This window comes from Actinia tenebrosa, unplaced genomic scaffold (genome assembly GCF_029948245.1).
Source record: "Actinia tenebrosa isolate PJP-AT-01 unplaced genomic scaffold, QUT_ActTen_1.0 PGA_scaffold2__45_contigs__length_23673736, whole genome shotgun sequence".
Lineage (NCBI taxonomy): Eukaryota > Metazoa > Cnidaria > Anthozoa > Actiniaria > Actiniidae > Actinia > Actinia tenebrosa.
The window spans coordinates 21,945,322-21,965,500 of NW_028292579.1; the positions used below are offsets into that span (position 1 = coordinate 21,945,322).

At 36.0% G+C, this 20,179-nt stretch overlaps 1 protein-coding gene, 1 long non-coding RNA gene and 1 pseudogene across 2 annotated transcripts; 1 reads left to right on the forward strand and 2 right to left on the reverse strand.

Annotated features, from left to right (window-relative positions):
* Positions 1 to 1,075: 1,075 nt before the first annotated feature.
* Positions 1,076 to 3,212, forward strand: LOC116286324 (uncharacterized; annotated as a pseudogene).
* A 394-nt stretch (positions 3,213 to 3,606) lies between these two features.
* On the reverse strand, positions 3,607 to 4,504 carry LOC148909606 (uncharacterized). Its single transcript, XM_089034209.1, has 2 exons — positions 4,328 to 4,504; positions 3,607 to 4,080 (listed from the first exon to the last, which is right to left on the reverse strand). The coding sequence occupies exons 1-2, from the start codon at positions 4,502 to 4,504 to the stop codon at positions 3,607 to 3,609; spliced, it is 651 nt and encodes a 216-aa protein (XP_088890335.1).
* A 2,679-nt stretch (positions 4,505 to 7,183) lies between these two features.
* On the reverse strand, positions 7,184 to 15,806 carry LOC116286322 (uncharacterized). Its single transcript, XR_004195951.2, has 3 exons — positions 15,728 to 15,806; positions 8,281 to 8,353; positions 7,184 to 7,279 (listed from the first exon to the last, which is right to left on the reverse strand). It is a non-coding gene; the product is annotated as an uncharacterized LOC116286322 (long non-coding RNA).
* Between the last annotated feature and the right edge of the window lie 4,373 nt (positions 15,807 to 20,179).

The following is a 20,179-nucleotide window of genomic DNA, read 5'->3' on the forward strand; positions in this document are numbered from 1 at the left end:
GTATAAAAAATATTTACCAACTAAATCTATGTATTATTATACCAAATTTAAAATCTATCGTAATATGTTGAAACAATTAATAAAAACTAGTAAGATAGATTACTACAATAAACACTTTAATAGGAATATGAAAAACATTAAGAATGTTTGGAGGGGTATTAGAAGCATTGTTTCTCTTGGACCAATAAGAAACAATATACCATCCAAAATTCTCGTAAATGACAATGAACTAACTGATTGTAAATCTATTGCAAATGCTTTTAATCATTTTTTAATTAACATTAGTCATAATCTTACTTCAACCATTCCTTCAGTCAATAAATCTCCTATGAGTTTCATGCCTTCAAAAATTCAAGATTCATTTTTAAATTAATCCGGTCTCAACCAAAGAAATAGAAAAGAAATAAATAAATTAAATCCTACCAAAGCTGTCGGCCCTTATAGCATACCAGTCTATATACTAAAATTAATAAAAGATAGAATATCTAAACCCCTCCAGTCAATCTTTAATTTTTCTTTTTCAAACTGGCCTGTGTCATCCCTATCTTTAAAAAGGGCTCTCATATTAGCCTTGATAATTATAGACCGATATCTTTATTGTCTGTATTTAATCGCATAATTGAAAGATTAATGTATAAGAGATTATTAAATTTTATTACCAAACATAATTTACTGTATGATAAACAACTGGGTTTCAGAAGTCATCACTCTGCTTTAATGGCAATACTCTTAATCACAGATAAAATCCAGAAATCTATCGATAGCGGATATTATGCATCTGGAATTTTCCTAGACCTTAGTAAAGCCTTCGATACAGTTGACCACAAGATACTACTACAAAAAACTAGAATATTATGGTGTAAGAGGAATAGCATATGACTGGTTTAGATCATACTTGGTTAAAAGGAAACAATATGTTATTATAGGAGATATTAAATCAGACTCGTTACAAATCAATTGTGGGGTTCCACAGAGTTCAATTCTGGGACCTCTTCTCTTTTTACTTTACATTAATGATTTCCACAACTCAACTAGATTGCCCGCTACAAAATCGAGTGGCGCCCTGGGCACTAGAATGGCCGTGTTAGGCCTGGAGAGAGCGTGGGTAGACGGCTTTTACATAAGCATGAACGAAATGGCGTCTTTAACTACTAGTAATGTAAATTTGAGCAATATTCTGACTGAATCAGACATTCCAGGGGCTCTACTACCTCAAAAAAGTCCAGAATTATGTAGTGTTGTGCAGCTGAAAAGGTGGTTGACATGTCGAGGTGCCTGTACAACGGGAAGAAAAGTCGAACTTGTTTCAAGGTTAGTTGAAGCTTTGTTGGCCTCCTTAAATGTTTTGATTGATGAATCACGAACTATTCGCATTATGAATGCTGTTTAATCGATAGTTTATGCTTACATTTTGCTTCATTGATCTTTAGGGTCAAGAATTACATGAAATGTGGACTCGATAAGAAAGAATTACGAGATCCTGATGGTGGCGTGCACCTGGCGCTAAAGAAAGCAGAACTTGGCATTTTAGAGGAGCATACTCCTGATTGTACATCGTTGTTACCAACTACTGGGTTTACTGAATCGCTTGATGGGCTTCCAAATATCACATTTAAGACTGTTTGGACTTATATGGTTACTTGTGTTGGCGCTAAAAAGCAGTTATCCACTGCTAAACCGTTGGTCAAAGGCTTCAATTTTTACAAATCAGGACATGTTTTGACTGTGAAATCATGCAATGGTGAAAATGGAACAAGATACTTTATCAAGCCACAAGTATTGCCATCTATGAAGAAATCATCTGCATATTTATGTCAAATAGTAGTAAGAAGTAATGGTCTTGTGCAGAAAGCATGCTGTGGATGCCCAGCTGGCATAGATGGACGCTGTAACCATGTTGCAGCAACACTGTTCTCCCTAGAGGAGTTCTGTAAAGTCAGGGAGAAGCAAGAAAATGAAGAGGCGTCTACTTCTCAAAAATGCAAATGGAATGTACCTAGGAAGCGCAAAATTGATCTCGTACCGATTGCAAATTTTAAGTTCCGTAAACATGAGCATGGAAAAGAGAAGAAGTTAAGACATCCAGTTATTTCACCTGGACATGATGTGAGACCAGCTAGTCACCACAACACTGACACTAACAAGAATACAAAACTTTATAACATTTACTCTAAAGTTATTGATTTTCAAGACAAGACTGGTAAACTTATTGGTCTTAGTCATATCTTACAAAGACATACAACAGATAACATCAAAGGTGCTGTAAGCTTAGACCATAATTATTCCAAACTGCCCCCTAATGATGATGATGAGCCATTAAGAAGTGATGGTCAACCTACAGATGATAAAGAGTCAATCAGTGATTTCAACTTGATCTCTCCAATTAAAGTCCATCCTGTATCTCTATCAGAAATCCAGAAGAGATGTGAAGCTGTCATTGATAAACTACAAATAACAGAAGAAAAAGTACACAACATTGAGCTTCAAACTAGAAAGCAATCGCAGTGTAGTGAATGGTTTAACCATAGAAAATACAGGATCACTGCCTCTAAGGCTTACCGTTGTGCCTCACTAAAACAATCAACTTCACCAACAAAAGCAGTTGAAGAAGTTTTGGGTTACAAGAAAGGTTATTCCTCAAAAGCAATGGAAGATGGTCTTAAACAAGAGCCAATTATAATCAATGAATACATCAAAGAGAAAGAGAAGAATGGTCTAAGTGTTGCTGTGAAAGATTGTGGCCTTTTTGTTAGTTCAACACATGGTTTCCTTGGGGCAAGTCCCGATAGCTTAATCACTAAACATGATGGTAACTCTGAATCGACTGGTTTGCTGGAAATAAAGTTCATTCAAGTAGATGAGTCCGAAACACTCGCAGATGCACTAGTACGAAAGAGAATTTGTGTCTCTATCAATGATTGTGTTGAAGTTAATACAAAGCACAAATATTATTATCAAGTCCAACATCAGATGTTTGTAACAGGCAAGACATGGAATGATTTTGTTGTAAAGGGCTCATTGGATAGCACACTGTAAATAGAGAGAGCTAAGTTTAATTCTGTTTTTTGGGATGAAGTCCTCCCTAAGCTTTTAAGCTAACTTAAAAGTTATTGTTTGATAAGTACATGCTTCCAGAAATTGTGTATCCTAGTATAAAGTATGGACAGGGACGACGAATTTTAAATATGGAAACAACTTCAAGACAAATCTAGATCTAGTTTCATGATAACTATCCTAATTTACTATGAAACCACTTCTAAACAACTTATTGACACTTATCTGAAAACCATTGGAAAATGTTAGTAATAAACTGTCATGAAGCATTTGTTAATTTTTCATTTGCAACTACTACTTTTGTAATTCATTTATATGCAGTTTCAGTAGAATTGAACTTTGTTTTTATTATAAGGATAGTTTTTACAGTGGAAACTCTGAAACACTCATTCATTGACCTTTTTTATAAGAAAGTACATAGAATGAAATAAAAATAAATTTAAAATGGTTGGAGCGTAAACACTGTTCTTAAAGTCATAAATTCAACACAAAAAAGTTGGAGTGCATTTGCAAGTAAATTGAAAACCCCTCTATTTTGAAAAAATGAATGAATTAAGATATTAAAGGGGGTGAAAAATTGGTGAAAGCTGACAAAACAATAACTATGTCTGAAGCAAGTGGAGCTGAAGTAATGGTAAGTTTCCTGTCTAAGATATGCCAATTCTTAATTCGCTCCATGCACCGTTCGACGTGAACCCGTAGACTTGCAACCTTCTTGTTATGCGCTGCCTCCTCAATGTTAAATTGCTTCTTGCTTTGTAGAAATCTGGGCATAACAAATGTGGCTCCAACAGATGCTAACTCATCCTTAATTGAAAACCCTTTGTCTGCCATGATTTCATCACCAGACTGCAAGGTATCCAGCAAACCACTTCTTTTCACTATCTCCTTATCTGATATGCTTCCTGGGTACATCTCACTGACAAAAGCTGTGGCTCCACTTGGAGTTATACCAATCAAGGCCTTCATAGTTGTTCTTGACTTATATTGGGAATAACATGCAGACTGGTTATCCAGAGAGGATAACTAAAATAGATCATTTAAAAATTGATTGATTTATTGAAATAGCGTATTCCAAGACCGAGATGCATTAATGGTCTTATGTAATATTGTCTAAAGAAAAATAAATAATAATAACTCATTTTAGTTTTGGTGCACTGCATCCGAAACAAGATATTAGATACATACAGAGAGCCAATCGACGACGTAAGTTATCGACAAGACATAAGAAAAATAAAATTAATATTTTTTCGCTTCAGTTAGTACCGCAAACGATCCCAACATCATATGTGTGACTGTTGCATCCAGAGTAAACGTTTCCCCATCCGTTGTGAGAACTTCCAAGTGACGTCTCTGAACCGGAACATCCCATGCGGTACAGCCATACTTTACCCGTTCCTTGTCCATAGATCCAAACTCCTACAGCTTTGGTAAACCAAGTTGTCGACATACAACCTTAACATCTTTCGTATCCCAGTACCAATAACCACCTGCGCAATCACACACAAAGTCCGGAAAAGTTTTAGCGAAAGCAAGTCAACCAAATCCTATTATGCGATTCCTTGCACACTGTTACCAAATGTTACAATCTGTTCCCCAATGACCATGTTTGATTTTATATTTATATTATAATTTTTGTTTTATATTTTAAAATGTATATGGATAATAGGCGTTGAGAAGTCAAACATCCCCAAGTCAACGTTTCCCTAGCCGTTATGCATACAACAAAATCTCCGAAATATGAACACTGCATATAGTTCAGCCATATTCTACCAATATCCCACAGCCTTGGTGAAAGCAAGAAAAAAATAAAAAGGTTCTTGAGGAAATAATTTTAATATATTTATTGGTTGGCTTATTGTGGAAAAAGAACAGGATTCAGCCTTGAACAAAACCTAAGAATGATAGAAATGTGTTGATCATCACAGTGAATGAGCGATCTAAGCGAACGCTGTAAAGAAAGACCTGAAAAAATGATGCGATGACGCGATGCCGGTGCGATGCTCTACCAACCTTAGCTATGAAGCCAATCCTGTTGGCGAACGGTCATTTTTGTTGGGTTCATCAATTCACTATATGTAATAAGTGTGAAACAGTTTGTTGACTCCTGTCTATGAATATTGAGGCGACACCAACGTCACACCAATTCCAATGATACACTGTTCCCAATAGGCAGCGACTGTGGTGGCACAAAACAAATAATAAACTTCGCTCGAACAAGATGAACATACGTACATACTCGCGCAAGTTAATAAGAAAATAAAAATTTCATCTCAGAATGCTAACATATTTTATTTTTTAAAGTTATAATGAAGAGATAAAGTTCAAAGATAATTGTTGTTTAAAATCTCTCAATCGTTTCCTTTATATATTAAGTTCAAGCTTTGATGATAGCATAGGTCGGGTGCCTTGTTATGAGTTGGTCGTAATCAGAGTTTAAACTAAGGATAAAGGAAAAATAAATCGATTTTTCACCAAGAGTCGTGTATTTCACTTTGAAAAAAGTTTAACATTATCGGTAGTTTAGAACAGCTCGCATAACAGAGAATAAGAAAATGATCCTGAACCTCAAAGAATCAATACTCCAATCATAAGACACTATTCTATATGCATCAACCATAATTGTGATATACTAGCTACTTATAGAGAGCCAATCGACGATGTATGTTAACATTTTATTTCGAAACGAGATCAATAATGCTTTTTGGTCTTGGAATGCGCTGTTCTTATACATTATTCAGTATTCAAAATTTTAGCTGCATACTTTAAAGCTCTTGAAAGCATGAATTTTCGAGTAAGCATTCCTAACCGCTATTGTTTCAAATAATCGAAGGAGACCAAATGCTTTTGGCTCTACCATCGTACTTTTGGACTACTCACGGATATCACGAACTCAATTTACATATGTTAAACTTTCACCACTCCTTTAATCTATTTCAACCTATTATTAATCCAACTCGGCACGTTAGATGTCACTTTTTTATATTTGGAACTAAGCACTGACAAACCCGTTGATCTGAAAAGTAAACTTATTCATTTCAGTCATTCAATGGACTAAGTGCTGTTAATGTCCTAAATCTAACCATGATTTCACTAATTTACAACCGTTAGGACTGAAAAAATAGTCATTATACCACTTTAGCTTTATTCACTTAGGTTTTGTAAATCATAAATTGTACGACACCAACATCCCATTGGTGATTGTTGCACCCAGAGTAAACGTTTCCCCATCCATCGTGAGTACAGCTTCCAATTGAGGATTCTGAGCCTGTGCATTGCATGTCGTCTAGCCATACTTTACCCGTCCCTTGTCCATAGACCCAATATCCTACAGTTTTGGCAAAACCAAGTTGACGACATGCGACCTTTGCATCATTCATATCCCAGTGACCACTGTAATGACACACTGTTCCCCATTGACCACTGTGGTACACATTGCGCTGACACCGAAACTTTGAATATGTCATATGTATATTAAGATGAAATACTGTTGTTTGTCTTTTCTAATTAAAATGTCTTGATTGATTGCATTACTGACGGCCACTGTGGTGCACATTGCTCTGGCACCGAAACTTTGAATATGTAATATTATGTTAAGATGAAATACTGTTGTTTGTCTTTTCTAATTAAAATGTCTTGATTGATTGCATAACTGATAGTTGTGGTAAGGCTTTGTTTTGAGCGATATAGTTATGAAATAATAAAACTACAAATAAAAGATCAGACCTAAAACTAATAATCAAACATACATTGCCTAGTTAAGCATATTAGTAAACACTATAACAAAGGGTAACATATCAGTGAACAATAATTAAATATTTGAAACTTAGCGATTTGAACCCTTGCGCCGTTTGGAAATTTGGAGTTAAAGATAAATGGGGTCGTAATCTAATAAGTTATTCAATAAACTGAGTGATGGTACCTGTTACAAAGCGGGTCAAATTACTAACCTTCCTAGTAACAGAAATGCAACCGAGATGACGGAGTGACAATGAAAAGTGTGCAATTTACATATGTTGTGTTCAAATACATATAGTGATACACCAGCATCCAACGTGTGACCGTTGCAGCGGTCCATTCCACCAATATCCTACAGCTTTGGTAAAACCAAGTTGACGGCATGCGACCTTGGAATCATTCATATCAAAGTGATAAGAATAATATGCACACACGGTTCCCCACTGATTACTGTGGTACACTTGCATAATGCCACCCAAACCTAAATCTAAGAAAAGGGAATATATATGTTGAAGAATCAGAAGCTTATTTTGTTTGTCGTTGCGAGAAAAGAATTAGTTTACTCTCTATGAAAAAGATATTGCAACCTTAGCAGGTCCCCTATATCACAGGCACCATGGCAGACTGTTTCCCGTTAATGTCTCGCTCAAAGAGAGGGATAACTTCGTTCTCCTTCCCAGAGTTACCGCTGCTATGTACTGCAAGGTCAAAACATTTGCTAGAATATCTCAGAATTAAAACTGTGATCACGGAAAATTGCTTATAAATTGTTTCAATTGTTTAATGCCTGTCGAAAATACAATAAAAGTGCCTATTAATCCTTGCAGTACTCTTTAAAACACATAGCTGTTTGCGGGACAAGATTTCAGTTCATCTGGAGATTTTCTATGTTAAATAATCTCTTGCAGTAATATAGTTGCTACTGTTTCAAATTAAACATTCGAAGTAATCCAAAAGGCTTTTTGCTAACTCTACTATCGTGCTCTGCGACTACTATGTATATTAAGAAATTGATTAATATATAATATGCCTCGACTACTTCTTGAGTCTATTTCGATATCCAATTATTAATTTCGATATCCAATTATTAATAGTAAACTATAAAGTACAAAATACAAACTTTTAAAACTAATTAACTAGGTTAAGCTTCGTGCAATCAGTTCTATGAAGAACAGTTTTTCTTTTTCGTTCTTTGTTGTTGGTTGTACGTTTGTTGTTGAGAATAAACCAAGAATGAAGCAAATATATGTTTAGTGGCACTTTGAGGCCATAAAAGTCCATAGCAAAATTGTTAGATAAAGATGGGGTTTTGTCAAAGGTAGCTGGATTTAAATAGTCATTAACATTTCAAACTTTATATGATCAAAACAAAGCTTTTAAACTAATCAAAGGTCCTGCACACCTTCTAATAAAATATTACGCAGTCTTAACTTGGCGGGTTGAGAATGGAATAAAAGAAAAGGTTTTTAAAATAATTATGTTACTTACTTTCCTGTTGAACCTTTTACAGGATACTTTTTGTGTTGCTTCATGACATCTTCCTAGCAGAACCTTTCTATCACTGTTAGGAAGAAAAAGGCATTAAGGATGTGAAAAAAGGCGTCAAGGATGAGTAAAAAGGGGTGAAAGAAAAATTAAATCCATTCAGTTACATCTCCAATATAGCTTAGCTGATTATAGATGAATAAAGATATGGAGTACAGTAAAAACCTGAAAAGAACAAGTGGGTTAAGAACACCCAGCCTGAATTTGGGCGTTTTAAGTACCATATAAATAAGAACACAATCAGCCTGAAAAATTAGAAAGTGTCCTTTTAAAAAAACAAGATCAATATTTATGCCTCCTCATCAGTACTGTTGTATACGCTGATGGGGGGGGGGGGATGGAGACGGTTTCGATTACAGTATTATCAGTAGCAGACTCCAAGCCTGACCCGACAATATTTCTTTTTCTACTGTTTTGGTACAGTTATTATTGCAGTCAAGATTTTTTAAAATAACATTTTTGAACTTACACATTGATATCATCTACATATTGGTAGTCTATATAGTAATACTGTAATATATATTTTAGAAACATTTATTTTTAGAACACCTTAAGAACACCTTCAGGCTGATTTTTCAGTAAACACCAGTTAAATAAGAACAAAATCAGCCTCAACTCCAAAAATGGGTGTTCTTTTATGTGGGTTTTTACTGTAACTATAAAGTTATATTATTTTTGTATAGATTGTTTTTGTATATATACATCATAGTACAAAGACATCCCATTTGTGATTGTTGCAGTAAGAGTTCACATTTCCCCATACACTGTCAAAACAGATTCAAAGTAAAGGCTTCTGAGCCATAATAAAACAATAATGAGATTATGAATATAAAATAACAAATATATGTACAAATTACTTATTTATCGATGAAAACATATTTGTAAAATAAGTTAATAGCTCAAAACACGAGTCCAGCTCTTCACACTGATATAACATTATATCAAAATATAAAAAGACTCGGGCAAACATTGAGCGACATATATATCTATATATCTATTTCTAGATAGGCAGACAACAGGATTTTGAGACATTGCACTTAATATTTATTGTGATATTTTTTATAGAATTTCTTAATATTTCTTATTTTTGATTATTTTAACTCAGTAAGTTTTAGTTAAGAGTTTATTAGGTTTTGTTTAAAGAGATTCCAGTGACTGGCCACGTGACCTCAGGCCCAGTCACTGCAGTAACCTAGGCATTCGTGCGTAATATACTGCCATAATAATAATATTAATAATAATAATAATACGTACAATAAAGTATTACGCATACTGAAAGTTTAAATAAACGAAGATAATAATAATAATAATATTATTATTATTATTATTATTATTATTATCATTATTTTTTTATGAAATTTATATACACTTTAAAGCGCTTTACAATTCAGAAAGCCGAAACAATTATTGAAATTTTAGATCAGTACGACACAAAAAAGAAATTGACATTAACATTCCTTAAAAAACTCATTAATAATTCATAAAGGAAACAATAGAAATCATGACCGTGAAGGAGGTTTTATATCTGATATAGTATTCATTTGCATAAGTTTTAACTTGGATTTTCTCTATCAAACTTGGTTCATTTCTTAAAGAATTCGGTACAATATGAGAACTTACATCATGAGTTTTTTAAGCCGTTCAATAAGCTCGCAGATCGTGTTTTATCGGGTATAAAACTACTGGGCTACGCCTCGTGCTTTATACCCGATAAAACACTCCTGCTCTTTTATTAAACATTACATAAAGCAAAAACAGTATCTAGCAATGTAAAACAAATTTTTAAAAAAAGTTCAAATTGAGGTCTTTCAACCTGAACAAAATATGGCATACCAAAATCTTGTTAGATTTTCCGTAAAACTTGTCTACATGCTATCTTGCATTCAACCACGAAACCTAACATCGTCTTTAATGTCCATGGTATTTGTTAGTATTATACAATTAACTCCAGTATTAATCTTTTCACCCATAAATAATCTTCCCTGCAAACTTCCATTTCGGTAATTCGTATAATATAAACATATATATAAACTACTATAACTGCAATATTGATTAATGCATTTAAAATGCCCAACACAACACCAACATCATATGTGTGACCATTACAGCCAGACCAAACGTTTCCCCATCCATTGTGAGTACAGCTTCCAAGTGTGGACTCTGAGCCTGTACATCTCATATAGTACAGCCATACTTTACCCGTCCCTCGTCCATACCACCAGTATCCTACAGTTTTGGTAAAACCAAGTTGACGGCATGCGACCTTCGCATCATTCATATCGAAGTAACCATAATCACACACTGTACCCCACTGACCACTGTGGTAGACTTGTATAATGCCGCCGACACCTTTATCTGCAAAAAACTCTGGGTTTGCCCCGAGTTCTTCTTTTGAGTATACATAATGGATTGCATTAAAACATCGGTATATGGTTGCTCAAATAATTGAAAAGGATTAACAGCCAGAAAATATGTTATCAATATATTTTTCTGAGTCAAGCATATCAAAAAACAAGAAAAATTTTACACATCAGGTAGCACTACTTGCCATCTGTGTATTACGTGATTAAAAGAGCCAAAGGTAGGTCATTTGCAGAATTACAGTTTCACAAAGCATAAACTAAACAGTTATTCAAAAAAGGGCGTTATTACTACAGATTGTAATCAGTTCAACTGGTAGATGACCAAGCGAGAATATTATAAAGTAATAAGACGCCAACATCATATGTGTGACCGTTGCAGCTAGAGTCAACACTTCCCCATCCATTGTGAGGACAGCTTCCTAGAGAGGACTCAGAGCCTGAGCACTGCATGCTGTACAGCCATACTTTACCCGTCCCTCGTCCGTAGAGCCAACGTCCTACAGATTTGGTAAAACCAAATTGACGACAAGCAACCTTGGCATCATCCATATCCCAGTTATTCCAGTCACCACAAACTGTTCCCCATTGACCCTGGACGTTCTCGTGCAATGTCAACTCTTCAAAAAACACACTCCTGCAAATTAATCCCAAATTGAACTCGAAACCGTGTTATTACCTATACTAATAATCACAGTACTGTTCCCAATTTGAGGGAATCACTGAATCCCCGAATAATGGTTGCATACCCTGAAGCCTAAACTAATATATTAATAGCAACTCCGTGCTTCTATATTTCAAATTTCCACATCACCATCCAACGTATGAGTGTTGCATATGAATATGAGTTATCATTTTCCGTCCATTATGCGTACACGTTTCCAGAAAGGATTCTAAACCTGTGGGTTGCATGGCAACATTCATATTAAAGCGGCAATAACAAATAAACACTTTCCACATCGCCCTGTCTATGTAGACTATATCACTTTTTTTTAGCCATGATTGAGCTTCATTAATACAGTGTGATAAGGTTTGATACAATACCAGCACGACACCAACATCATATGTGTGACCGTTGCAGTAAGAGCTAACACTTCCCCATCCATTGTGAGTACAACCTCCTAGTGAGGCCTCTGAGCCGGAACAATGCATGCCATGCAACCATACAACCTTCGTAGTATTCAGATCAATTGATCTCCAACTGCCATCACAGACAGTTCCCCATAGGCGATTTACTTCCTAGTGAGGACTCTGATCCTGAACAATACACGCCGTGCAACCATACTTTACCTGTTCCTCGTCCGCGGTACTAATATCCAACAGCTTTGGTAAAACCCAGCTGCCTACATACAATCTTAGCTGTATTCAGATCATTTGAACTCCAAATGCCATCACAGACAGTTCCCCATTGGCGATTTACCGGTCTAGCCACTGGGAATTGGTTTGATGCATATGGTTGCCCTAAGAAACAGGGATGAACAACCAAACAGCATATGGTCAACGTTATAGAGAAAAACGTTGAGGTAAAGAAAAACAAAAAGGAAAAGAAAAAGAAAAGAACAAAGAAGAGAAAAGAGTAGAATTTGCCATTTGAAAATTATATGGCCAGAGGAATTACATTCTAACTTCGTGGTTAAAAGAGAAAAAAAATGAGCGATGGAAGAGCGATACAAAAACTCATCGCGAGATCAATATCATATGTGTGACCATTGCAGCTAGAGTGAACATTTCCCCATCCATTGTGAGTGCAGCTTCCAAGCGAGGCCTCTGAGCCTGTACATTGCATATTGGTTAACCATACTTTACCGGTCCCTCGTCCATAGTACCAAGCTCCTACAGCTTTAGTAAAGCCAAGTTGACGGCATGCGACCTTAGCATCAGGCATATCCCAGTTACCATACGCATGACACACCGTTCCCCACTGACCTACGTTTTGGCTGCTCAACACGAGGAGCTTAGGCCAGTATAAAAATTCTAGGTAGGGGTTCTTCTAATCCATCTCAAAGGCGTTTGGTTCGCGTGAAATTTTAATTTGGCTTGTCAAGTATTAGATGAACATAGCTTGTCATCAGATCATGATTGAAATACAATACTAGCATGAAGATATAGGCACAAGAAATTAATTGTCTTACTTCAGGCGGAATTGGCTATTTTTAATTACTGTAACAGCACTCAAGAATATTCATAAACCCTGTGATTGTTGCAAGGGTTTCTTGTTCTCGACATTTTCCCGGTACTAATAGTTGTATTAGTGGTTTCGAAGAAATTATTATCCATTTCATGATATATACAAACCAAACTTTGGGAATATTTATCTAGAAAATATGATACAAATAAGTTGCATCCTTACTACAGTATGTATTCTCCGCTTTTCAACCACGAAATCCAGTTATCGTTTAACCAGCTACCAAATGAGTATTCCTGACAGACTTCATTCTCAGTCATTCACCATTTGACCCTGGCTGTAGTTGTTTTAAGAATTTTAAAGAAATTGGCCATGGTTAGTCAAGTTTTAAATATTTACCAGCCCAGTACATCTAGAAAGAAGAAAGGCGGAAACAACGAAAGAATAAGAGCAATGAGAAGAGAAAACTTTGGAGAAAGAGAAAATATGAAAATGTTAGACTGCAGAATCGCAGAGATCGAGAGCAGCGACTTGACAATATCATACCATTACAAGCCCTAGTCCATTTTATTGTGCATGAGCTTGATATGTTTTTTAATATTCAAGACAACCCAAGGAAGCACCAGGAGAATTTCTTCTCACGGGACGAACAGCCAACAATTGCAAGCCAAGTTGTCCTGCTGCCGCCAGGTTGTTTTATATGCAAGACAACCCAAGGAAGCACCAGGAGAATTTCTTCTCACAGGACGAACAGCCAACAATTGCAAGCCAAGTTGTCCTGCTGCCGCCAGGCTGTTTTATATGCAAGGCAACCCAAGGAAGCACCAGGAGAATTGTTCTCACAGAACGAACAGCCCTCAATTGCAAGCTAAGTTGTCCTGCTGCCGCCAGGCTGTTTTATATGCAAGGCAATCCAAGGAAGCACCAGGGGAATTTCTTTTCACATTCGGGCTAAAAGAGAGTTCAAGAACAGGCTATTAAAAAAAAAAAGTCATACATGCATACTTACTCCACCACGGCCGAGTTGTGTGATATTTAGCATGTATTGTCAGGCATTCTGCCTCTTAGCCTTCCTTGATTCCTTTTTGTTCTGCAACAATATCGACTACTTCATCTAAATTGTTGAGAACGCTTTCATCGTCAACAAGGATTCGGTGTCCAAGGATACTACCAATCGACTCGCGATGGCCTTCACAAATATTTTGAACCTCTTCGGAAATACGGACTTTGTACGGTTTTCAACATTTCTTCTTTTTTGTATAGGCCGAAGTTCCTTACTGTTATAGATTTCATTAAGGTTAGGCGACAAATCACTTTTCTGCAAATTAAGATCAGATTTTTCAGATTCTGTAGTTGGCTGGAAATTGATTGAATGATTAGGCGCGCTCGGCAAAGTTTTACCAGTGATGATGGGGTCTGCGTTCTTCCCCTTTAGAGCTGCCGTCGCTACTTCATACTTTGAAGTACAGTCTTTGAGAGAATTGATTTCGTCCTTAAGCTTCACCAACTGCGTTTCGAGATTATTGATGTATCTTGTTCAATCGTAACATGTTGTTGACATCAGTGGCCTTGAAACCCAAATGTGCTAGATCGCACGAATTAATGTGGTCCACGATGGTGGTCTTAATTTAATTTCTTTTTTTCTGCCAAATCCCTACATATCTCGCTGCCTGAGCCATCCTTTGACTATCCCAAATGTTGTGGCGAACTGAATACGTGTTCTTTAGATCGCCATTTTCATCCAGCAAGTCGTGCCAGGAAGTCTTACGATTTCGTCTAGAAATTGCGTTTGAAGCGATGTTTTACGTGTTCCACCACCTATTTCATCTGTGACTGACGTACTAGCGCTTTCCAGGGTTATTAAAGAACACGATCAACGAGGAGCAAGAAGCACTCCTGCTGCCTCATCACACAGCGGTTTTTTCCCCGTGACCTTTGAATTGAGCGCGCTTTCACTGTTTTTATCATTATTAACTCGAACATGGACTTAAATTTCACGATTCGTGTTGACAAGATTCGATAGGTAGTACCAAGTTTCAGGGTTCGTGTTGACAAGACTATAAACATTGGCCGGCATCGTATTCGTTAATCCTTTTTACGCATATAAATAAAACAATAGGAAAGTAGATCACATTTCATCACATGCTGCGATTTACCGGACTTTCAAAGTCCGTTATTTCATCTTTAAGTCGCCTAAAGCTCCTCGTGCTCAATAGTAAATAGCGTTCAATTCAATTCTAAGAAGTAACTAAGATTAAGCTTCGTTGAATACTTTTAAACAACATCTATATCTCCTCATAGTTTATAATCCAAGGTAACCCAAGAATGAAGAAAGTGTTTGTCGATCGTGTATTTCACTTTAAGGTCATAGCAAGGCTATATTGCTCTTAAAGCAATGATGTTTCGGCTATTTTGCTTCTCGTGCGTTTTTTGTTTTGTTTTAGGAGTGTGCTTAATTAGGAACTTAGGTGTGAGTCACTATTGTTTTGTGGGGGTGAATAATTCATATTCTTGGCTAGGTTAACTTTACAGTGTGCACTGAAATGGTGTTCATATTTCTTTCACAGAGCGCCTGCGTTTTCATCTAGAAGCATTTTCTTTACGGTTTGTGCTGAAAAAATATATCCTTCATAATTGTTGATAAACTAGGCTTAAAAACTCTCTACTGAAGAAGGCGCCTGGTCCTTCATCATTCCGTCGCCTTATTTCATTGGATGTTTACGATAACAGCCAATTGACACCAATTTTGAATATTGTGGGTTAGCAAAGTGGATAAAGTAATAACAAAAAACCCATCGCGAGATTTAAAAAAAATCTGAATCATTATTTAACCACCGTTATACATTAGCGGGTTGTGAAAGGATATAAAATAATAGGTTCTAAAATAGTTATATTAGTTACTTACTTTCCTGTTGAACCTTGTAATATAACAGATAGTTGTTGCCCTGCTTCATGACATCTTCCTACAAGCATCTTTCTATCCCTGTTGTGGAAGAAAATATCATTAAAAAAAGGATGTTTAATGTGTAATATTAAATTACGTTTATTCTTCGCGACGTAAATAAATACATTCCTCTATAATGTGTATCTATAAATGTGTATCATGGCAAACGAAAATCCTGTGTGTATCAATTTCAGTAATATCAAAATCTGCTTGAAAGAATTGTGCACTCTCAGCTAGTTAAGAGAATCATTCACTGAGTCCTTATCAATGTGGATTTCGAAAACAGCACTCTACCACTCTTGCAGCGCTGTCTTTCGCTGATACAATCAGGCGTAATATTGACCAGGTTCACTTGACTGGTGCAGTAAATTGTAGACTTGCGTAAAGTATTTGACTCCATAGAACACTCTATTTTGCTGACGAAACTGTGTGCTATTGGGAGTAAAGTTAAAGAGTTGAAATGGTTTGAGGATTATTTAAATAACCATACTCAAGTCGTGGGTGTTGGTGGAGTATCGTCCGACCCACTGTGAACAACTGCTGGTGTCGCTCAGGCTCCATTCTGGGGCCTCTTCTCTTTGTTCTACACATCAACGATCTACCCTACAGCATCAAACACTGCAATGTATTGATGTACGCAGATGATACAGTGCTGGTTTTTGCCGAACCAAATACTTCTGTCATCCAAGAGAATCTGAATCAAGACTTATCCAACTTAGGTGCTTGACTCCAGGTCCTTTTCTAAACACTACCAAAACTTAAACCATGTTGTTTGGGACTCATGCAAAACCATCTAAATTCAAAGACTTTAATGTTAATTTTAATGGTCAAAGTCCGAAGATGTTAATAAACTTGTATCTTGGCGTAACATTTAAGGACACTATTTCTTGGACTTTTCATATTAAATACATTATATCTAGAACAGGTAAAAGACTTGGTATGCTGTCTCGCTTACGTACAATTTAACTTCATATGCTGCTAATACTATATACCTATCGTACATTCGCCCAATTTTTGACTACTGCGACACTGTATGGAATTGTTCTTGGGATAGCAATGCCACTCTATTAGATCATTTCCAAAGTAGGGCATCTAAAATAGTCACTCGATCTAAGGACAGTGATCAAGCTTTATGTAAACTTAAATGGCGTGCTCTGCAGACTAGAAGGAATGATCACATTTTAAAATTAGTTCAGAAAAGTATTTTTTTAGGTAATTCCCCTACTTTTATTAAAGAATATTTTCTTTTTAATAAGGGTAGGGTTACCAGACAGTCTAAATTACTACATTTGGCACGTGTTAGAACCGAAACTGTCAAAAAGTCTTTTTATTATTATGGCTGCATTTTAAATAAATTTATTTCCTAGAAATAATACACTTATCTTATATATAATATTTTGTAAATAGTATTTTAAATATAGTCATGTAGATTTTTGATGTACTACGGGACACTTTGCGGTTCGGGAGTCGTCTTCGGTGCGCGTGCGGGTTTCTCCCGAATTTCTCACCTTTCTTCGTTACTAGGGAGGGTGGGGGATTCGGGATGGGGTGGTTTGCGGGCTGGAGGCGATTCTAAAGCCGTAGAGTGGCTTATTATATATATATATTTACACATATTTATAGTATTTAACTCATATATCTATTTATATTTATCTATTCCATTTATTTATTTTTTTTTTTTTCTTTTAAAATTTTTGTTATCTAATATATTATACTTATATTAGTTTTTTATGTATATGTTTTAAAGCGTTTCTATTGCGGCACGCCCCTAATGGAAACCAGCATTTGTCGATTTAGGCTAGCGTGTGTAAATAAAGTTGACCTTACCTTACCCTTATAAGTATTTCTATTTATTTGTACTTGTATTTTATGCCAGGGCTCCCATTGATGGCAGAGCTTTTTATTAGTTCTGAAGGAACTACCCTGGTGTTATCTTTTTTAAATAAAGGTTTCATTCATTCATACGTTTCCCCATCCAAAACGAGCCATATTCAGGTGCAAGGAAGCACAAACTAATCAGTTATTCAAAAACAACCAATGCTTTGATTGACCTCCAGCATAAAATACGAATGTGAACAGTTCCAACAACTGAGATCACTGAAAGGTAAGAGAATTCATGATATTTATATATGTTTTGTGTAAGCTCATATAATGGCACACCAACATCCCATGTGTGACCGTTGCACCTAGAGTCAACGCTTCCCCACCCGCCGTGAGAACAACTTCCAAGTGAAGATTCTGAGCCTGTACATCCCATGTAATCCAGCCATACTTTACCCGTACCACGTCCATAGTACCAATATCCTACAGCTTTGGAATAACCAAGTTGTCGACATGCAACCTTTGCATCTCTCATATCAAACCAACCATATTGATAAATTGTTCCCCATTGACCACTGTGGTAGACTTGTATAATGATCTTTAATGCCAATCATAACTCAATCTGTGATTAGTTAAGCTATGCCTTGAAGAAGCTGAGATTTGTTTGTCTTTGTGAGGAAATAATTAGTTTACTACCTATGAAAAAAGATCTTACAACCTTTGCAGGTCCCTTAAAACATAGCCACCGGGGCAAACTGTTTCCTATTGTTGTCTTGCACCAACTGTGGTTTAGCTGCAGAAACTTGTGACACTCGCTCCTTGCTTTTCTTTACTCAAATAACGTTGATTACATTGATTACCATTCTTTCGATCTTACACGGCTCTAAAGAGGACTGAATTTACTCTAAACAGGTTTCAAGTGGCGGTTCACAAGAAGTATATAATGGAAAAATGGAACGTAAGTGTCGATATACCGTGATAAAGATATGAAAGGCTAAAAAAAACTTACAATTTTTTTCCTAAAATAGATTCTAAACCTCTGGAAAGCCGCAATAAGAAAGTAAACACTTTCCCCATCGCCGTGACTATGTAGAAAATCCCCTTTTTAGCTATGATAGAGCTTCATTAATACAGTGCGATAAGGTTTCAAACGATACCAACACAACACCAACATCATATGTGTGACCGTTGCAGTAAGAGCTAACACTTCCCCATCCATTGTGAGTACAGCTTCCAAGTGAGGACTCTGTGCCTCAACACTGCATGTTGTACAGCCATACTTTGCCCGTCCCTCGTCCATACCACCAAAAACCTACAGTTTTGGTAAAACCAAGTTGACGGCATGCGACCTTTGCATCAGGCATATCAAAGTAATAGGAAGAACCATAATAAGAACACACTGTTCCCCATTCCCCATTGACCAAAATACTCATTTTTTGAATAACCATACCGACATCCCCGTCCATTGTGGGTACGGCATGTATTAGACCCATATTCTGCTCGTCCCTCGTACCCGGTACTATTTAAGAGTGGTTGTCAGCAAAAATCAGACATTTTGGCAAATCCGCGGCAAGGGTCGAAAATTTGATTTTGCTAATATTTTAAACTTAGGTAGGCCTTAGTGTAAGTAAAACCACTGTGTAGTTTGTTTGGTAAAATAGCGCTTAGTTTTCGAGAAAATCGAAGAAAAGAGTTTTGGACTAAATTCGCTAATTTTCGGCCGATAATTTACATCAACTTTAACAGCTTATCGCGACCAAACAAAGCAACCTAGCACTGTAATAAGACTAAATAGTAGTTAATTGGTATCTTAAGAAACAATTGGTAGAGTGTTAGTAATTTTGGTGAAATTTTTCGATTTTTACTTAATTTATTTTTGGAGCACATATAAAACTCCTCTTAAAATGGGGTCAAAATAATCAGATTTTTTTTCATGTGCGACGAAAAATTTTTACCAAAAAGACAACCTGAATTAAAGTTGAAATAATGATTTCCACGAATCATGCAAAATTTTCTTGGGGAAATTATTTTGCGCGTTGCACCACAGCCTGTAAGTTGTAAGAAACTCACGGATTTTATCTGTCGGCGAGTTCAATCAATTTACATTTTGTTTACTAATGTAAACGAATTCATGTTGACTTTCTAAGAAATAAAAAAAAAAAAGAAACGATTTTAAAGAAAAAATAAAAGCTCTTGGACTTATTCTGAAAGAAGTTGAAACAGTAAACTCAAACTATGAATTAAATTTGCTCAAAATTCACTCGACTAACCCAAAATAGTATTGCACGTCTCTGGCCTTAAAATGATAACATGATTATTTTTATCAAAACATACAAAATATTTGCTACAACCTGCCAGATTCCATAAAATAGTTGATTAAAGTTTAAATTTTAAGAATTCTTGCTATGATATATTTTTTACTATGATTTTGGGTTTATATAACAAGACACCCTCCAAAATAACAACAAAAGAAAGTTTTAAAAACGTCATGGTTCCGGTCGGCACCAATTAACGTTGCACGCATGAAATTGACAAGTAATTGTTGTCCAATCATGCTTATGTTTTTTAAATGCAACATAATTCCTTTAGTTG